Source organism: Cyprinodon variegatus, unplaced genomic scaffold (genome assembly GCF_000732505.1).
Source record: "Cyprinodon variegatus isolate N-32 unplaced genomic scaffold, C_variegatus-1.0 Scaffold27, whole genome shotgun sequence".
Taxonomy (NCBI): domain Eukaryota; kingdom Metazoa; phylum Chordata; class Actinopteri; order Cyprinodontiformes; family Cyprinodontidae; genus Cyprinodon; species Cyprinodon variegatus.
Window position 1 is genome coordinate 1,193,824 of NW_015150480.1, and position 20,227 is coordinate 1,214,050.

Sequence of the window (20,227 nt, forward strand, 5' to 3'; positions counted from 1 at the left end):
TACAGAGTATTTCACTGAAAAGAGCAAAACACTGCTCTGGAGGCTTTTCTCAGAGGAAAAGATGTTTTTGCTCTTCTCCCGACTGGTTTCGCCAAGAGTAGCCTGGCTTGTGGTTGTGTTTTCGTCGTCGCTCTGTTAGTACGTCATATGCTTCGTTGATCTTATTGGTTTATTTGGCCAGTCTATCACCAACATAGGCCAATCAGCTAACCAGTATTTTCGCCCCTTCCCAAAATTACTGCAACGGAAGGTTTCCAGATGGATATGCGGAGCAAATCCATCTGGCGGAGTCAGGTTATCTGTCCGCTGCATGTATCCATTTGAATGGAGGGATTGATGCTCTCTGGTCTAGATTATTAGTCTGGATTTTATTTCTGTCTACAGATTAACCATTTTGATGAGTATATTTGATAAACCACAGCACAGGTTCACTTGCACTGAAGCACACGAAGTATAAAAATGAGTGCATAATGCTGCAGCATCAATATTTTAATTAATCCATCTCTTAAATCTGCAGTTGTAGACATACAAACAAATTTAAATACGTATTCACGAGTTGATTTATTTCAAATGGTTATGAAATAATTATGGAATTATTTCTCCTTTTATGTCCTTGAGCTCTTTTAGTGTGCCATGTTTTTTGGGGAGTAATTTAAAAGCTCTCCTAATGTGAGAGAAATGGCTCTTTTTTTCTGCAACCCTCGAGAGCTTAGGCGGTAATATGATTATAAGTGATGCAGTGCAGATCGGATCCTTTCGCCTGTCCTTTGGCAAGGTGATTGTTAGATTAATGTGTCTCTGCATCAGGGACAGGCCTCCCGGTATGAAACGCTATCAATCTCAGTGTAGATGCTGTAGAGACTCTGTTAAAGACATGTGATTAGATAGAGGATTATGTTTGTATTTACAGGATCTGATTTAATGTGGCATGATGGTGTGTTTAAAGTCGTAGGGAAGCGGCTGTTCGAACCATTGCAGTTCCAAATTCTCCCGAGTGGTGCACGACTTTACACGAGTGAATAAAGTGAATATGATTGGTCGATTATCAAGGGGCCAGGATTGTTGTGGCGGAAGGTTCGCAAGCCTATTTGGTAGAGTCTTGGACCAGTTAGCAACTTAGTGCTAGCAGGTTCCCAATGGGAAATTCCATTGGGACCAAGTAGCACTAAATTGGTGATTTAGAAACGACACTGTCAAGGAACGCTATGGACAGCTGAAACATGCAAGAGGAGGAGAGTTTTGTGTCAGAGGTCGTGGATGATTGCCTCGCAACGCTGCCAGTTCTGTTAGCTCTACGCCTGCTGAAGACACAGACCTCCATCCCCGTGAACACTGGGACGGAACTCAATGGGAAAGGAAATGATTCTGATTTCAACCGTTGCGTATATTAGCTGTGACATATGAATCAAGATGCTATGATCCTATTGACAGATGACCGTTGATATATGATTGGCCGAATTTAGGTGTACAGGCTGACGTATAACTAACTGGCCTACAGAAGATAATGAAGAAAAGACAGGATTTTTTTTTAAAAACAGAAATGTTCTAACTTTTGGGACAATATCGTGTGATAAAGAGTACATATATATAAATGTTTAAGCCAGAATGATTTGAAATTTAAATATGACTTTCCTATGACTTTAAAGAAAATTAGTTACGGAATCATCACCTTTTTATGTTTTCAGACAAGATAGTTCGCCAGGCGGGCAGTTTAAGGGGCGCCCATGTTTGTGAGGTGGGTCCCGGTCCCGGTGGTCTCACCCGCTCCATTCTCAATGCAGAAGCAGCGGATGTGTTAGTTGTGGAGAAAGATTCCCGTTTCATCCCTGGACTAAAGGTACCTTTAGCGACCAAACTGGATGTCTCTTTTTACCGAACTTTTTCTGTGGAGGTGGTTAAATATGTTTCCCCCCCCCCCAGCTTTTGTCTGAGGTGGCACCAGGCCGGCTCCGGATTGTTCACGGTGACATACTCAACTACAGGATGGATCGAGGATTCCCAGCCAGTATCTCAAAGCCTTGGGAGGAAGGTAAGAGAGAGGAACAACAGCAGGTACTACATTAGTCATAGCGAACTCTGTTTGTGATAAAAGTGTTTATTTGCTTCAAAGACCCTCCAAACCTCCACATCATCGGGAATCTACCATTCAGCGTCTCAACGCCACTCATCATCAAGTGGCTGGAAAATATAGCTGACAGGACGGGGCCGTTCGCCTTCGGCCGCACACGACTCACCCTCACCTTCCAGAAAGAGGTGGCAGAGGTGGGTGAACTCATGCTGCTGATAAATAGGATAGTTATCAAATGTGGGATACAACGATGCACCTGCACTAGAAGTTAAGTTTGGTTGTTTTGGTTCTTTTGCAATGGATTTGCACTTTTTTTTTGCTTTTAACACTGGAGGAAAGTAGAGATTGCTGTTTCTCACTGGTTACCTTGGTTTCCAATTTCTCCAGAAAGTTCATCACAATTCTAAAATAAAGGAAAAAAAAGATTGAGATTGCCTTAATTAATCAAAAACATGGTCAAAGTTTACATTTGTGGGTGCTGCTAAAACTGCTGAAATGAATGAAAGTTGTTCCCTCAGAGGGACTGAGATATCGCTGGTGTTTCAGTAAATCTTGTGCTGGCCGAGTGGTTAGGGCTTAGAGTAGTGATGGGTTAATGAGGCATCTTGAGGTTCGACACATTGCCAAACTGTATTAAAACTGCGTTGATACTGTCTCGCAGAATACTGACACCTGCTGGACATTTACAGACACTACAAGCAGCTTATTTGACAGACTGAATTGATTTGATGTATTGTTTCATATCTATGTTTAAACTGAAAATATCTTTGATATTTTTAGATGCAGCTGATAAATAATGTAAACATGTAGCTTATCATGAAAATTTAGGGGAAAATTTGAATGAGGAAGTAATTATGACCCAGTTTTTATGCACTGCTTGTTATAAAAGTAAAATAATGAAACAAGAGAAATTAGTCTGATATCTTTGCTTTACATCAGTCCATAATTTACAGAAACCTCTATTTTTATCACCCAGAGGTTAACAGCCAGTACCGGCAGTAAACAGAGAAGTCGTCTGTCCATCATGGCTCAGTATCTCTGCACCGTCCACAAGTGCTTCATCATCCCTGGGCGAGCATTTGTTCCCAAGCCAGAGGTAGGACATTTCATTTATCAGTTAACACACCCACCTCATTTGAAGTAATCCTCTCCTTTTTGCACACTCAAATGGAAAAGCAAATAACTAAGAAACTGTAAACCCAAGTTGCATGTGGGAAACATAATTTAAAGCTAAAACCATCTAGTTTCTTAAAATATAAATAAGTATACTGTGACTAAACCACAGCATAAACTGCAGCCGTGAAAAACATGACTCATAGTTGTTTTTTAAATAGCAGTAACAAAGACATGCCTGACAATAGGCATGTGTCATTGTTTTACATTTATTCACAACACGTGTCATCTCAAGGCACTTTACAGTTCACCAGATCATCCAGTCAAATTGATTCAGAGTTTTCTATCTAAGGAAAACCAGTTGATTGCATCAACTCATTGACTCAAATGCAATTCCTCACACTAAGCATGCTGGTAGCGACAGTGGAGAGGAAAAACTCAATTTTAGCAGGAAGAAACCTCCACCACAACCAGGCTCAGTGTGAGCGGCCATCTGCCGAGGCTGACAGGGGTTCAAGGAGACAGAAGCAGAGATATGCAACTGCAAAAGGCAGTTCAGGAAACACACAGCCAGGCAGACTAGCTCTGAGCTAACTACCATGTCAGAGGATGAAGAGAGCACATCCAGCCAGTCAGAGAAACAGGGCTACACTGGAAAACAGACTGTAAACAAAGGTGTTGATGGCAGCAGCATAGTTGATATTTCTCTCCACAATGGTGTTACAGCCAAACAGGAGCAGACGAGGCGAAGCTATTATGAGAAAAAGCAGAGAGAGCATAACATTAGAGATTGAACTAACAGATTCTGCAGAGTGGGAGAATCAAGATAGAATGAAGCAAAATTATGAAAAGGGGTCCCTATGTCCTCCAGAAGTCTAAGCCTATAGCAGCATAACTATAGAGATAGCTCATTACAACCTGAGCCACTCTAACTATAAGCTTTATCAGAAATGAAAGTTTTAAGCCTACCCATAAAAGTAGACAGGCTGTCTGCCTCACGGACTAAAACTGGTAGTTGGTTCCACAGGAGAGGAGCCTGAAAACTAAAAGATCTGCCTCCCATTCTACTTTTAGAAATTCTAGGAACCACAAGTAAACCTGCAGATTGAGAGTAAAGTGCTCTGTTAGGAACATAAGGAAACAATCAGATCTCTGATATAAGATGGAGCTTGGCCATTTAAGGCTTTATATGTGAGAAGGAGGATTTTAAATTCTATTCTGGANAAGAAACCTCCAGCAGAACCAGGCTCAGTGTGAGCGGCCATCTGCCGAGGCCAACTGGGGTTCAAGGAGACAGAAGCAGAGATATGCAACTGCAAAAGGTGACCCCGTCCAGGAAACACACAGCCAGGCAGACGAGCTCTGAGCTAACTACCATGTCAGAGGATGAAGAGAGCACATCCAGCCAGTCACAGTCAGAGAAACAGAACTACACTGGAAAACAGGCTGATCTCTAACATCTATAAACAAAGGTGTTGATGGCAGCAGCACAGCTGATATTTCTCTCCAGAATAAAGTCACAGCCAAACAATAACAGACCAGATGAAGCTACCATGAGAAAAAGCAGAGAGAGCAGAATGTTAGAGATTGAACTAACAGATTTTGCAGAGTGGGAGAATAGAGCTAGAATGAAGCAAAATGTGGAAAAGGGGTCCCTATGTCCTCCAGAAGTTTAAACCTATAGCAGCATAACTATAGAGATAGCTCATTATAACCTGAGCCACTCTATAAGCTTTATCAGAAATGAAAGTTTTAAGCCTACCCATAAAAGTAGACAGGGTTTCTGCCTCACGGACTAAAACTGGTAGTTGGTTCCACAGGAGAGAAGCCTGATAACTAAAAGATCTGCCTCCCATTCTACTTTTAGAAATTCTAGGAACCTGCAGATTGAGAGTGAAGTGCTCTGTTAGGGACATAAGGAACAATCATATCTCCGATATAAGATGGAGCTTGGCCATTTAAGGCTTTATATGTGAGAAGGAGAATTTTAAATTCTATTCTGGATTTAACAGGAAGCCAATGAAAAGAAGCTAGGATAAGAGAGATATGATCTCTCTTTTTACTCTGCATCATGTCAACCACAACTGCTGTTAATTTTTAGACCTCTAGGTATAACAGTGTTATAGCTTTGGGATTTTTAACTCAGTGTCTCCAAACCTCTTCAAATGTGCTAAATTATTCCAAATTGTGCTTATTGCTTTAACACAACAAATTTACCCAAAAAAAAAAAAATCACACTGAAGCATTTTTTCCATTTTTTCCTAACTTTTCATGGAATTTTCTAACAGTTACTAATGTGTCTGTGTGCCGTTTACAAAGGCAATCGGATGGATGTTAATGCTACGTTCAGACCCCAAGCAGCAGGAGCAGCAAAACCGCGCGTGCTGCTTCATTTTTGATGCTTGTGCAAGTTTAGTTCTGACGCGCTGCTGAAGCATCTCTGCTGCTCTAGCTGCGCGGGGGGAAAGTGGTTCTGATGCGGGTTGGGCGGAGCTACCCTATCATTTCTGATCATAGTGATCTGCATCAATATGATCACTTTTTCGACCGCGCAGCTAGAGCAGCAAGATGCTTCAGCCGTGCATCAGAAGTAAACTTGTGCAAGCATGAAAAATGAAGCAGCATCCACGTTTTTGCTTCTCTTGCTGCTTGCGGTGTGAAAGTAGCATTAGAGGTTAATCAGAAGAGGTCCGGTCTGTTTAACAGGCCAGCCAATCAAATGACGTCCTGTCAGCTCAAACATTTTTGGATTTCCTTTTTTTTCTGATGGACAGTAGTGCATTCTTGAGCTCATGCATAATTTGAAGGTGAAACTGAAGTAAAATGTCTTTTCTATCCCGGTTTGAGAGCTGGCAGCTGGCGGATTTCTCGCCTCTGGTGACACTTGGTTCTCCTCATCTGGTCCTACGTTCCCCTGTCAGAGCCCCTTATCTTGTCCCCATTACTCTCTCCTCCCTCTCCACTTTGTGCTTTTAGGCTTCATCCGGGTTTAAATCACTGTTTTCTGTCTCTGGACTCCTTCTGGGTTGTAATGATGCCTGGTGGGTATTTGAGATGTGGCACAAAGTAATGAGAGCCTTGTTCTTTTTTTAGCGCCCAATATCTCCGTCTTTATCTTTCCACCCACGCAGATCTCTCATTGGGAGAAGAAAGACAATCCGGCTTATGTAACATGAGACTTTTTCTTTTAATCAGTGGGTGAGGATTTTTTTTTTCTACGACTAGGGAACCCATTAAGAAAATACAAATATTCATGTCAATGAATGAGAAGTTCCACTGAGATATTTGGAATAATAGAAAAAAAAACCTTTGGAGGAGTTCATGGGGCTCGTCAATGACGTAGAAAAGACTTGGCACAAGTAAAACCATGTTATTATTTTCTTGGATTAAGAGGAAAGCTGTCAGATGGTCCCTCAAAGATGTGGAAGTTCTTTAGGAGACCTACTTAAGGTAAATATTTAATCTCCTGCAAGGAGTAAAATGCAGCAGAGTGAAGGAGCACAGCACTGATTGTTCATTCTCTTAGAAGAGATTCCAATGATTATTTCATCACCCTCTGCTGTCTCTTTCCTCCGTTTGTTCTCTCTTGAGCCTCTCGTTTTTCTGTTTTTGTCACTGCAGCTCAACGGGTCTGGAGCACGCTTGTTGGCTCTTTGAAATATTTACTCAGGCTTACATGTTCGCATGCACATGATTACTAGTGCACATATATTGTTTTTAAATCCTTTTGTGTTTTTAGTCATGCTTGTTTCGACTGAGATCCAATTTAGTTTGAGTTTAGTTTTTTGTGTTTTTTTCTGTCTGTATGTAAATAATTTTAAAGGAAAGCATGGTGAAAATCAAAGACTGATTCTCTCTTGGCAGCAAAGATAGCATCCGTTGTTTGACTTGAGGCTCAGAGTTATTTGAAGACAAGAGTTTTTATATTTTCAGCATTATACCACATTACAACCACAATGTCGGATGGATTTTATTGGGATTTTATATAAAGAACTAACATTGAAGTAGTTCAAGATTGTGAGCTGGTTTGTAAACGATGCTTGGTTTACAATATGTTTCCTAAGGATAACTTTAATGACTAAACAGCATTAGGAAAACAGGAACACAGATTACAGGTTGGGTAGAAGGTTGAGGAGATGTTTAAGGGAAAAGTCTGGTGAGATTCAGAATTCAAACTTCTGAAAGTACTTTAAATATGAAATCATTACATACTGTTCAATAAATGATGTGTGTTTTTAATTCAGAGTAATTTTCATTTGAATGTGCTTTAACTGGAGGCAGCCATGTTTGTCAAAGAGCACTACTGCCACCTACAGGTTTGTGACGTCACAGTGCGGTATTGGCTGTTGATCAAGTCCCAGTGCTGTATCTGGTGTTTGTCACAACGCGCTATTATCAATGTCATCTTGAAAACATTCTTCTTCCAAATGTTGGCTACATATTACATGTTTTTTCTATGGCCAGAAGTTCGATGGCAATCCAACGATGAACCCATCCGTGGAGGATCATGAATCAGAAAGGCTAAATAACAAATTTCTTTTTCACTTTTACCCAATGTATTACAACATCCAGCTGCCATGCACGTGGGCATTGTCAGTTTAACTATAGCTCTGGTGAATTTCAATGGTTAAGTCCTTTGGAAATCTTCAATAATTGTTGATTGCAGATGTGTCTAATAGTTCCCATAGATTTTGCCTGTAAAGCGGGGAAAATGGCGCTGGGCTTACCGCACAGATGTCAAGAGTGAGGTGTTACTATATTAGGGGAAAAAATGGCCGCTCCTGGACACAGTGATCGAGACGAAACTTATTGTTTTAATTTTTTTTCTGATTAACGCTACATTCATTAAATCACCGTAAGCGTATTAGTTTTAGATATAAATAATGATCCATTGATTATTCCTTAAAGTCCGGACTTCTCTTTTAATTCGGAGTCGTGCTATTAAACTTTATCCATACAGTTGAACATACACAAAATGTTGGTACCCATCATTGATCAAAGAAAAAATCACTTTGGGCACAGAAATAACTTCAATCTGACAAGTAATTATAGATAATAGATAATGGTCTATGAAAATAAACAAATGAAAGTCAGTTATTACCTTTCAACTAATGGAAGGATTTACAAAAAATACAATAAACCCGTGAAATGGGCCTTAGGAAAAAGAAAATACAAAAAAATGTTCCAGCTCTTCTGGAGAGTGCAAATGACTAGGTTTACTTTCCAGGACAGTGAACTTCAGACAAAGATACTATACAATGAAAGGAGTAGTTCATAAATATATATATATATATATATATATATGCACTAATTGACTAAGGCAAAGGAGCTCAAGTACTATTTGTATTAATGTAATGGGTGATCATGCAGTGCTTTCCTACTTATTTCTATTTTTCTGTTTCGGTTATAGTTTTTGTTGAGGATAAAGAAAAACAAACTTGGTCTGGGTTCCTTTTAAGAATGTTTTTTGCAGTCAGTTTGCTTTTTTATTTTTTATGCAAACTGCTAAAATGTTAATAACGGCCCTTAAGCTCCACAGATGAAACCCCAGTTCTTATGATCTCTAAGAAATGTCTATTTAAAAGAATATAAGTTTGACTCTGCTCTGATGTGTTTACTATGCATGCATGCTTGCAATAGCCAGTTTTTGCCAGACCCCCTTCCTCTATTTCCACTAAATGTTTCAATGGTTTTTGGTCAAATTGATATTAGACCAGATTATGACTTTTTTAAGAAGAGACTTCCTCCTCTAAATGCAGTTTCTAATATTATAGTCCTCTCAATGGCACCCAAGCCTCCTCTTTAATATTACGGCATGTCATATAATTCTTTGGTGTCCTATAGCTCTGTATTGTTTACTGCCACACACCAAAGTAATTATGTTGAATATTGAGAACAGTAAACATGTCCTGCCTGGTTTATGGAACAACATTACACGTTCCAAGAAGTGAACTGATAAGGCCAGAACCTTAGAACCCTTAGAAGAGTTGACCTTAAGACATTAAGGTGAAGCCAGCCACGCCGCATCAAGCGGACTGGCTCTGTCCATCAGGGAGAACCAGAGAGGATAGTGGGCTGTGTACCTCGAGGCAAAGTGGCCCACTCCTTCCCTGATTCCCCAGATACTTTTTGCCATGTCCTGGTGAAGGAGCATCAACTCCCCATAAATAGGCTCCAGGCACGCCAGCAGACACATTCTGCAGGCCGTGGGTGTTGGCTGCCCTGAGGCTGGCAGAATGTGGAGCTACCCCAGCCTCTGTGACCTTGTTGCTCCTCTGTTATTCTAATGAAAGAAAACTGTGTTGTAGCCTATGTGTTTGTTCTGCAACCCTGGAAGAAAAGCCCAATGTACCAGTCACACTGCTAGCATTTACAGGTTATTGCTGTGCTCCTGGCTTTTGCATAACAGCCCATAGGGCAGGAACATTTCCTAGCATCTGTCCAACAGGCAGGCGGCAGCACACTACCGGTAGAAAGCACTAGAAAGGTGCAGGCTGGACTTTTGAGCAGGCGGGCAAGAGCCATTCCAAGCCACAGACACTGGCTCCTCCCCATAGGCATCGCACCATGAATCCTGAAACCCTAAGTCTCAGCTCTGGAAAATCCATCCTCCTCTCTGGAAGAGGACACCTGAAGCTGCTACTGAAAAATAATCCTCATTCCTACCTCCATCTCCATGGCTTTGAAACTAGTCATTAGTTTACTACTGCTCACAAACTGCCAAATGGCTGCTGATTGGACCGGACCGGGCATGCAACCGGTCCGGGAACTCCGGCGGCCGGGGTCGGGGGATGCTTGTGCATGGTTGTGTATGTTCAAAAATATCGCTTGCTGAAACCGTTTTTCCAAGATCTCCTACAGCACCTTTAAGGGGGGAACCAAATCGTTTTGCATTTTCTGTAGCTATCTTTGTAGATTACCCACAATGCAGCCATTTATTGTATATCCTAGAAGTAAATTGCATGTGCAATTTATTATTTGGAATTTCAAGATCAGGTCCCAAGTTATCAAATTGCATATGCATGTTTAGTTTTTTTCCTTTGCTCGGTTCTTTAGTAGCTTATCTACTATCCTGCATTCAGCAGCACAATTCTTTAAAGAGTGGCTCACAGATTGTTGCATGTTATACTTGTGCTCATAGAGGTGTATTTAAAAAAAATTAGTAAGTGGTTCAGAACGGTGTAATCAAACCAACAATGAGTCATAAAAACTTAGTAAAATGGCTACCAAATGGCTCAGCCTAGAGGGAAAAAATAGCCTGAGCTGAAGGAGGGTAGGAGGACAGTTGTTTGATTGACCGGCTGATTAGAACTTAGAGAAGCCGTCCGGTACGACCTAATGAGAGGATAAACGTTGGATCTATTCTACATCGGCGGCTCATAGATTCCTAATTAATAAGGGCTTAGGAGATAGGCCCTTATTCTGTCCGTTTGACCCTGTCGCTTATAGTGCAGTGCGCTTTTTATGTCACAATAAGCGGAATAACGATTTTTTTTACATGTTCCAGGAAGCAACTAAGTGTTGTTTAAAGGGTCTTGAGGATGTGCTCTGTCACAAAATCAAACCTCCTTCTTCTCATAAGTCATTCTACTTGTTCTAAATTCTCAGCCAATGTATTTAGTTCACATCCCTTAACTTTATCTGCTTATGTCTGAACTTTTTTTTAGGGGTAAAGTTACTTTTTAGATGTGACTTTATTCATCATGTCTTATTTGTTTTTGTGTCAGAGATTAAGAACTTATTGACTGCATACTGCCACAAGGCATCTTCATTTTGAGTGTAAAAGTCTGGCCCTGCAGAATCGTCCTTCAGGAAAGATTTGATTTTGTCTCAATAAGCCTTTTTGTAAATGCATTCCCTGGCTGCTTTGCATGGTGGCAGAATTGGAAAATAAAGGTATGTCTGCTAAATGAAAATCTTCAAATTAGATAATCTGTTACAGAACCTGCTGTCTCTAGGGCTAAATACTGTGCAGATTGGTATTCATTGAAGGAGAGAAAGAATGAAAGATATTGTATGAAAGCACAAACCTTAAATAAGCCAATAAACCCTTCACACCTAGAAAAGGGTTCCCCGATTTTTATTGTGGTGCATCCACAATCTTCAACATATTTCATGGGGATTTGATGCATTAGCCTAGAACATTGTCATGCGGTAGAAAATAAAGTGTCATCGGGGCTAAGACCTCTCTAAAAGGCACGATACTCTAAGAACATTTGAGTGGTTAATTGGAAAGCAAACATTTTTACACAAAAGAAAAATAGTTTAACGTGCAAAGTACATTGGTACTTTGTCCCATTTACCCTAACACCCCTAAATAAAAGCTTTACACATCTATTTACAGGAAAACGACTATGCTACATTCACACCATATGCAATTCGAGCAGCAGAAGCAGCCAGTTTACATGCAAAGTCTATGGTTGATGCGCATCAAAATGTCCTGCAGCGCTTCTTCAGCAGCAGGAGCAGCACATCTTGACGCAGCTAAAGCAGTGCCTCATGAGCTTCTGAGCATCTTAGTCGCTTAACACGCTTCACAAGCAGCAGATGCTGGATTCGGAAAAATTAACTTTTGCTGCTTGACGTGCCACAACAACCAATCAGAGAAGCTGATCCGGGAGCTGGCAGGGAGAGAGAGACAGCGCTGGTGATGCAGAGCGCTATGATCACTCCTCTGAAACAGTTTATTAACACCTAAATTAACTTAAAATATCAAATCCTGCCAGCAAAACATGCTGATGCCTGCAAATTGTACCACATACCTGAAAAAAGCTAAAGTCTACTTCCAGCCGCCATGAACTGTAGGGGAAAACCTCCTGTTAAACCTACAAGAGGCAGCCGTCCCTTGGACAGCTGCTGCTAGATTCCCAGTGACAGTACACCACCAGTATGTGAGGGTCTGAGCAGCTCCGGCAGCGAAATAATATTTTAAGGAAGAATCGCTCTCTTGATTAACTGACTGCACAGACAATGAACCTAACCAAAAACATATCATAATTCCTTTAATCACTCATCAGACCAAATATTGCACAGAAACTCCGCCATTGAACGCAGGAGCACCACAAGCATCATATGCATCTGTACACACTTTACTGGACGTCGGACCATAATGTGTACAAGCATAAAAAATTATGCTCAAATCAAGTTCGGTGTGAATTTGGCTTTAGAAATTTTTAGCCCGGTGGGGAAAAAAATAGTACAGCCTGGTGCTTCCATACAAAATAATTTAGTGGCGTTTAATAGATGGCATCTGTGTTTTTATGGTCGTTGTCCTACAGGTAGAACTTATGTCTCAAACTCAGGTAGGGGTGCACTGATTTATCGGCTGGCTGATCAGTCAGCCTCAATTTTCATAGTTTTGGGAGATCGGTGATCAGATGCTACCAAGATATGAAACCAGTCTCTTCCACCAATCTGATCTACCTCTGTAAAGGTCGGAAAAGCAATTCAATTTAGTTTATTTATATAGCGCCAATTCACAACACATCATCTTAAGGCACTTTACAGAGACAATTCAAACAGATCATACAGTCAAATTGATTCAAAGTTTTTTATCTAAGGAAACCAGTTGATTGTATCAACTGATTGACTCGAAGGCAATCCCTCACACTAAACGTGCTTACAGTAACATTGGAGAGGAAAAACTCCCTTTTAAAACGAAGAAATCTCCAGCAGGACCAGGCTCAGTGCGAGTGGCCATCTGCCGAGGCCGACTGGGGTTCAAGGAGACAGAAGCAGACATTACAGAAAGAAGCAGAGATACAAAGGAACTTGTCAATCAGCTCCACACGCGGCTCCGTCCAGGAAACACACTGCCAGGCAAACAAGCTCCGAGCCAGCTCCCACGCCCCACTCGCTGTCAATGCCTTAAACTTTAATTTATATTTAAGAGCAGTTATTTCAGACATCTTTATAGTTCCATGGGCAATGATTGTTTTTTTACAGTAAGATAAGATTGAAATATTTTGTGATTTTTATAACAACTCACATGGATAGTTGTATAAAGAAATATGCATCGGTGAAAATGAGAATCACCATGTCAGGCTTTGTTAAGATGGGGAATCGGTGATCGGCCAGAAACCTGTAATCTCAGGTCTTTTGTAGCCTCAGACAAGTTCTTTATCCAGTATAAAGCTCCAGTTTTTTCTCTTATATATAACCAGATTCACTATCCCTGCGCTAGAAAAGCCTCCTATCAGCCTGATGTTGCTGCCGCCATCATGTTTCACCTTTCAAATGTGTGTTCAGGGTGATGAGTTGTGTAAGTTCTTATCTGAAAACTTTGGTAAAGGTCCTCAGTCATCCAGTACAAGATGAATCCAAAAAAGTAAAAAAAAAAATGAAACAACTGGACATCAGTTCTTGTTGTTGAAGATGTTTTGCTCTTTATCTAAATGTTCTGAATCTTCTAAATTCAGAACACTGAGTTAGAAGTTCCAAGCTCTAGGCTGTATTGAAAGAGGCGTCCTAGACCTCTGAATTTCACACGCAGATTAGACTCTCCAAGGACACAAACCTATTTTTATTGCCTGCAGGAAGGAGTGAATTGGTTTGAACCTAACTTGTCAAATGGCTTGAGGCAGAATTTTATGTACATTTTGTTTGCAAGTCAGAGAGTTTTATTTTGGTCTCATCTGACTATTTTTAAGAGAAAACAATGTTGCTTCAACTTAAGTATCCACTTTTCAGATTAAGCCTAATGATACAGATCTTATGTTTATGGTTTTAAAATGACAAAATGTGGAAAAAGTTTAAGATTTATGACTGCACTGCATGAGTTAAAAGAATTAAGGGGAAGGAAAAAAAACTTGGATGTGATTAGTGTGATAAAACGAATTCAGAAAGAGGGTTGTTCATCCACACCAGTACAGAACAGCAGAAGACGGATTGGTGACTGAGATGGATCTGAAGGGAAAGTGAGGCGTACCTCCAGCAGATGGTTGTCTGCGCCCGCTCTGAGTAATGGCTGCATCAGCCGTCACCCACAAGCTAACGAGAGGAGAGCCCTACAGATGTTCGCCTTGTACGCGGTCGTTTACCAAGAGCACGAGCCAGATGAGCTGAGCCAAATTGGATTTGGTAATGCTGCATTGAGTATCTATAATACAATTGAAGATGAGTTAAGAGACCTGCATGTGGATCTCCAGCTTTAATTTTAGTAGACTGTTTATTTTTCTTTTTAAAAGAATCGATATTTCAAATTGGAGAAAATGTTTTAACGTTTTTGAGCCCATCTAACTCAGGCCAGTAAAACCCTGTCACAGTGATGGATCTCTTCTCCATGACCTTATGCAGCCCACTGGCAGAAAGAACAGAGGTGAAAAATATCACTGAGGAACTAGACTGCTTTTTCACTTCCTGCCACACTTCTTACTGTTCATTTACCTCTATTCATATCTCGTAAATGGGGTCAAATGTGTATCTAGAGTGTGAAGGGAAGATATTTCAATAACTACTGCCAGAGGGGAAAATACTTAAAGACAGGGTCTCAAAACGTTACAGGCCAAGGGTAAAGTAGACCTAAAAATACTTCTCCTCTATATCTCTTAGGAAACAAAATGCAAAGGTTGGCAGTGCTGGTTTATGACCTCTCCTGAGACTCTTCTCCTAATGAACCATGCAGTTTGCTCAGGGTTGGTTCTCGATTTAGGAAATTAAGCTTTGTTTCATTATTGATCATGCAGGTATGTGGAGAATTATTTTAAAGATGCAGACAAGCATCAGTGCTTTAAAACATTGTTAAGAAATTAAGTCATTAATTCTGCATTCTGCAGCTCCTTTTGTTGGACCCCAAGGTTTTCCCAGACAAGGGAGATGTATTCCTTCCAGCAAATTGTGGGATGTTATGGGATTTACTCTTACTGGAATAAGCCCGAAAAACCTCCAGAGATTTGTGTCTAGGAGGCATGCTCATCACAAAAGAAAAAAATAGACTACCAACACTTTATCCTTCTCTCCTTATAGTGGGTATGATGGATGTTAAATTAAACAGCCTCAAACGCCTCCTGCCCATTCAGGGGTGTTGCACTGAGTTGAATTTAGCCATCCTCTCTCATTTTAGCTGTTTGTGTCTGGATCCTTGATCTTTAATTAAGAAACCAAAATAACAAACCTTGAAGCTAACACTAATTCAAGACCCAAAGAAAGCAGCTAACTTTTGTCAGAGCAGGCTTGGACTGGTAATCTGTAATACCAGGCATTTGCCCGGTGGGCCGGTCCTAATTTCTGCGTGCGAGGGCGGCCCACCCTAAATCATACCGGCCCCAACACTTACTCTCCAGCCGAAGCACCTACCTGTGACAGTAAATAACTGAAGGAGCTCCAGAAGTAATACAACGTTAACTACCTAAATGATGCATGCAGTATATTCAGCCCTTCCTTGTCATGCACAAACTGTAAAATCCTTGCAACAAACTAAATTATAATGAAACTAAAATGCTTTCTTTAAACCAAACTACGATGTTCCTTTTATATTTGGCGAATTTATGTTCGAATATTTTGCAAAAATATGTTGCGATGCATGATGGGGTTATGCATCTGTTTACATTATTCCATTTCATTGCCCACATGCCACCTAGACTCGCAGTGTATTTTTACACACCGCTAAGGTTTCATGTTTCCATTCTCGATGAACTGCCTGTGTGCCTCTATATTGTAATGTTTTATGTTGGTGTTTTTACAACACTCTGGCTTACGTTGTAGACCTAGTATGTGTGATTGGGGTCCATAAATGGGCCGGTGCAGATTGAAAAAAATGTCTGGGCCGAAAATCTTTCCCAGTCCGAGCCTGTGTCAGAGCAAGACTCCATGGCCTCAGATTCAGAGTTGGGATAACTCTCAGGCACGTGTCCTTCTACTTTGGAACCTACCACTTCAGGTCATTGCTTTAAAGAAAGTCCGGTCAGCAAGGAATAATCAATGAATCATTATCTATACCTAAAACTAATATGTTCGCGGTGATTTGATGAATTTAGCATTAATCAGTAAAAAAATGAAAGCAATAATTTTCATTTCGATCACTGAGTCTGGGAGCGGCCATTTTTGCCCAAATATAGTAACACCTCACTCCTGAAATCATCCGGCAATGACATCACGGTGCGGTAAACCTAGCGCCATTCGCCCTGCTTTATAAGCAAAATCAGTGGGAACTACCAGACACATCTGCAACCAGCAACAATTATTGAAGATTTCCAGAGGATTTCACCATTGAAATTCACCAGAGCTATAGTTAAACTGACAATGCCCACGTTCATGGCAGTTAGATGCTGAAATACATTGAGTAAAAGGGGAAAAAAATTGGTTATTTCACCTTTCCGATTCCTGATTGTCCACTAACAGATTTGTTGTTGGATTGCCAACTTGAAGAGGGATGATTTGTCATTAAACTTCTGGCCAGAGAAAAAACACGTAATATTTAGCCAACATTTGGAAGAAGAATGTTTTCAAGATGACTTGGATAATAGTGCGTCGTGACAAACACCAGATACAGCACTGGGACTTGATCAACAGCCGATACCGCACCGTGACTTCAGAAAAAAAAAAAGTACTTTCAGAAGTTTGAATTCTGAATGTGACAGGACTTTTACTTTAAAACACATCAAAACTATGAAGCAGTGATGTGTCTCCAAATTTCACATCTCTTCACCAACAAGGAACCAAAATACATTCTCAAAATGGTGAAAAACCTTTGAAAGATTTAGCTGAACCCTCATATTGAAACTACATTTAAGTAATGGAATCCATTATTTCTACATGTTAGGATGGACTAAGGATGAGTGGGATTGGTAGGAACTTTGATGAGGTATATATAATAAACGTATATAGGGCAGTGCATTATCCTTTTGTTGAACCAAATATTGATTAGAAAGTAGCAAAGCTTCTACACCCTTCAAGCTTTTAGCCTCTTCCACCTGCATCCTGCAGAAATCCTTACTGCCAAACTCGCTGCCCTGGGCTCAAAGCGGAGATATTGAAAGTTCTTCTTTGAACTGTCAGCCTGTATTGTTTTCCTACAAGCTCTGCTCTTGTCATCTCGGTAGCTTTTTACTGCCTTTGTCAGCAGTTTACTGCTCAGCCAAGGTCGTTGCTATTATTCCAGTTGATTCGCATGAACGTCAGAACTACAACAGGTCTGCCATGATAAAGAAAGGTCATTTCCCCACCCTGCATCGATGGCGGCTTTTATATCTCCAGTATGAATCTTTTGGACCATAACCGCATCCCAGTACAAAAAAGGTGCACATTGGGGGTGTTAACCCTGTGCTGCCATTAGTAATCAATTTATTTGTTGGAATAAGGGTGTGTTCTAACTTGCTTCTGTCAGCCTAAAGGCAAAATACTTGACTAAGTCAGAAAGGTCACCAAATTATGAAAGCATTAAAGTCATAGGGTGATCATATTTAAATGTCAAAACATTCTGGCTTAAACATGTATATAAATATACTCTTTATCAGTAATTTCCCATTGGAAACATACTAACACTAAGTTGCTAACTGGTTAGCAAGATGCTTCCGAGAAAACCGGCCACAATCAAACTTGCTTGCGAACCTTCCACCACAACAATCCCGCCCCCTTGATAATCGACCAATCGCATTTACTTTATTCACTCATGTAAAGTGGGGCAACACTCGGGAGATTTCGGAAATGCAACAGTTGGAACAGCCACTTCCTTACGACTTTAACAATGTTGATGGTAATGTTGAAGGTATAAAGCCGGGCATACACTGTTCGATTTTTTTGCCCTTTTCGGGCCGATCCTCCAGTCGTGCAAGAATTTTTTGATCAGGCCGACTTTCAGCCTGACCGGGCGTCGTGTAGTGTACAGGGGGTGTAGAAGCCAGTATGTATAAACACTTAAAAAAGGAAGGAAATGATGTGTGTATGGGCGTGTGCTTCATCGGAAAAGGCAAATCCGTTTTGACCGCTTGGCCGGGAAACACTGTCAACCCCTCAGATGGCCGTTTTTATCATTTTTTGTTTTCGTAAGCAAGCAACAATGGGAATAAATCAGTTTTTTACTGCAAGAACAGCGTCTGGACACTTCCTGTTTACCACCTCACCCTGGCAAATGCACGTCAACCGTAAGATTCTGATTTAAAAACACTCCAGTGGCTTTAAGCGTCAGCTTAGCCCCTACAGGGGGTAACGAGGGACCTCTCACGACCACCTTCCCATCAAGAAACGTAAGGTCGGGGAAAAAAAATTTTTGAAATTCAGTCGGTCGTCGTAAGGTGGTCGTAGGAAAATCGCTCAGTGGTCATGCGCAAACAAGGATTCTTCTACTTTCTCCTCCTGCTTTCAGGACAAAATTACAAAAATTGCTGCGCGTTTCACTAGTGAGCTTCATATTCCTTTTCTATTCGTTTGGCTTCCAGTTAGACGACTCCAGGTAGCAGCATCTCACTGCAGAGCTGAGTCCGATGTGGTTTTTAGACGTACAGTGTGAGCAGGTAGATCGCATCAGAGCGATGGATCGCACAGTGTGAGAACATGCATTGTGAGCTTTGAACACTTAAACCCTGTGGTTTCGTCATATTGTGTGAGCTGTAGCTGCATGCAACGATTGAAAAAATTGTACATTGTATGCCCGGCTTAAGTAGTCCCTGCCTAAAACACACCAGCGCTCATCTTCCCTCTCACTTTTGTCCAAAGCTAACTTCCCAAATCTTTCCTAGTGAAAACTGTGGGGGGAATCCTTTGATGGGAAATGTAGGTTATATACACATAGAAAAGATCCTATGAGCGCTTCCCCAAGAGAAGAGCGGATGTATGATGCACAGCCTTGTTGCATAAGCATGCGGAGTGGATGCATGAGAAAAAGATCCTTTTAATAATCCATGGTATTTTCTTACTTGGTGACTAATGAGGAGACTCCAATCAACACTTCATTCCAACTAATTTAGTATTAACTCCATGTGAAGTTTTCAGGCTGCAGGAATTAAAGTTCTAAGTCTGCATGTCTAAAGCAGCCTCTGTTATACGCTTTAACTATCAGAAGAAATATTTTAGTAGCTCTTCCTCTTATGTTTAGACCAGTCTTTATTGTTATTACTCTGAAATATGGCAACAGAATTTTGACCCATATTACTTGATGATATCCAGTTAAATTGGTTTAAAAATTCCCCCTTTTTTTTTCTCGCTTTATTAATTTTTAACACAACCTTTGTTACTACATTTTAAAGTAGATTTCAATGAGAACTATTCTTTTCATTGTGATTTAGAAGCACTTCCATAAGAATCAGATGTTTTTTTCCACATCTGACCAGAGCAGCTTTTCTCACATTTGCTTGTTCTCTGCTTGGCTTGTGGAAAACCTCTCATCTAGGAGCTTTTGACCTTGGCATGTTTCCGCCTAAGCCACATTTGTGGTTAGGGATTAGTTTCCTTGTCAGACTTTCTCCCACCTGAGCTTTTGGTCTCTGCAGCTCCTTAGAGATACTGTTATTACCTTAGAGCGGGTGTATGCAAACGTTAAGCACTGTTGACACATTTGTAACTCACATTGTGTGTGTAACAGGCCACAATACACACACTTTATTGTTGTTAGTCGTGCAGATTTTTGTTAATTAATTGAACTTTACTGATCTCACATAGGAGAAATCTACCTCTGCATTTAACCCATCCCCTTGGGAACAGCGGGCTGCCATCGTGGGACGTCCTGGGAGCTATTGGGGGTTAAGGGTCTTACTCAAAGACCCAGAGAGGCAGTCTGTGGGACTCAAACCCAGAACCCCAGGATTCCATTAAGGCATCTCCCCACTCCCAACGAAAATCCTTATAAAATACATTTATTTCTTGATACAATAAAATACAGATAAATATAAGGGAATTGAATACTAAGATTCAATTTACTAACTCTTGAGTTTTAAATTCGGAAAAATGGTGAAGTCTCTGCTGATTAGCTATGAAAAATAAATGTTAAGTTTTCGATCAGTTCTTGAACATTTTCTTTTTAAGTGTCGCTCCTGTTTTTTCTTGTAAATCATGCTATAAAATTTCAAATTAATTTATACAATATATACTGACAAAGTTGTAGCCGCTGCCTGC

At 40.6% G+C, this 20,227-nt stretch overlaps 1 protein-coding gene across 2 annotated transcripts in view; it reads left to right on the top strand.

The window, feature by feature from the left end:
• The window catches only part of tfb1m (transcription factor B1, mitochondrial), a 52,660-nt gene that overhangs the window by 4,786 nt on the left and 27,647 nt on the right, over positions 1–20,227 (top strand). For both annotated transcript variants that reach the window (XM_015396645.1, XM_015396652.1), the window contains exons 3-6: positions 1,686–1,837; positions 1,921–2,029; positions 2,111–2,262; positions 3,045–3,164. In XM_015396645.1, coding sequence (XP_015252131.1) covers positions 1,686–1,837; positions 1,921–2,029; positions 2,111–2,262; positions 3,045–3,164 — 533 coding nt within the window. The remainder of the gene's footprint in view (positions 1–1,685; positions 1,838–1,920; positions 2,030–2,110; positions 2,263–3,044; positions 3,165–20,227) is intronic.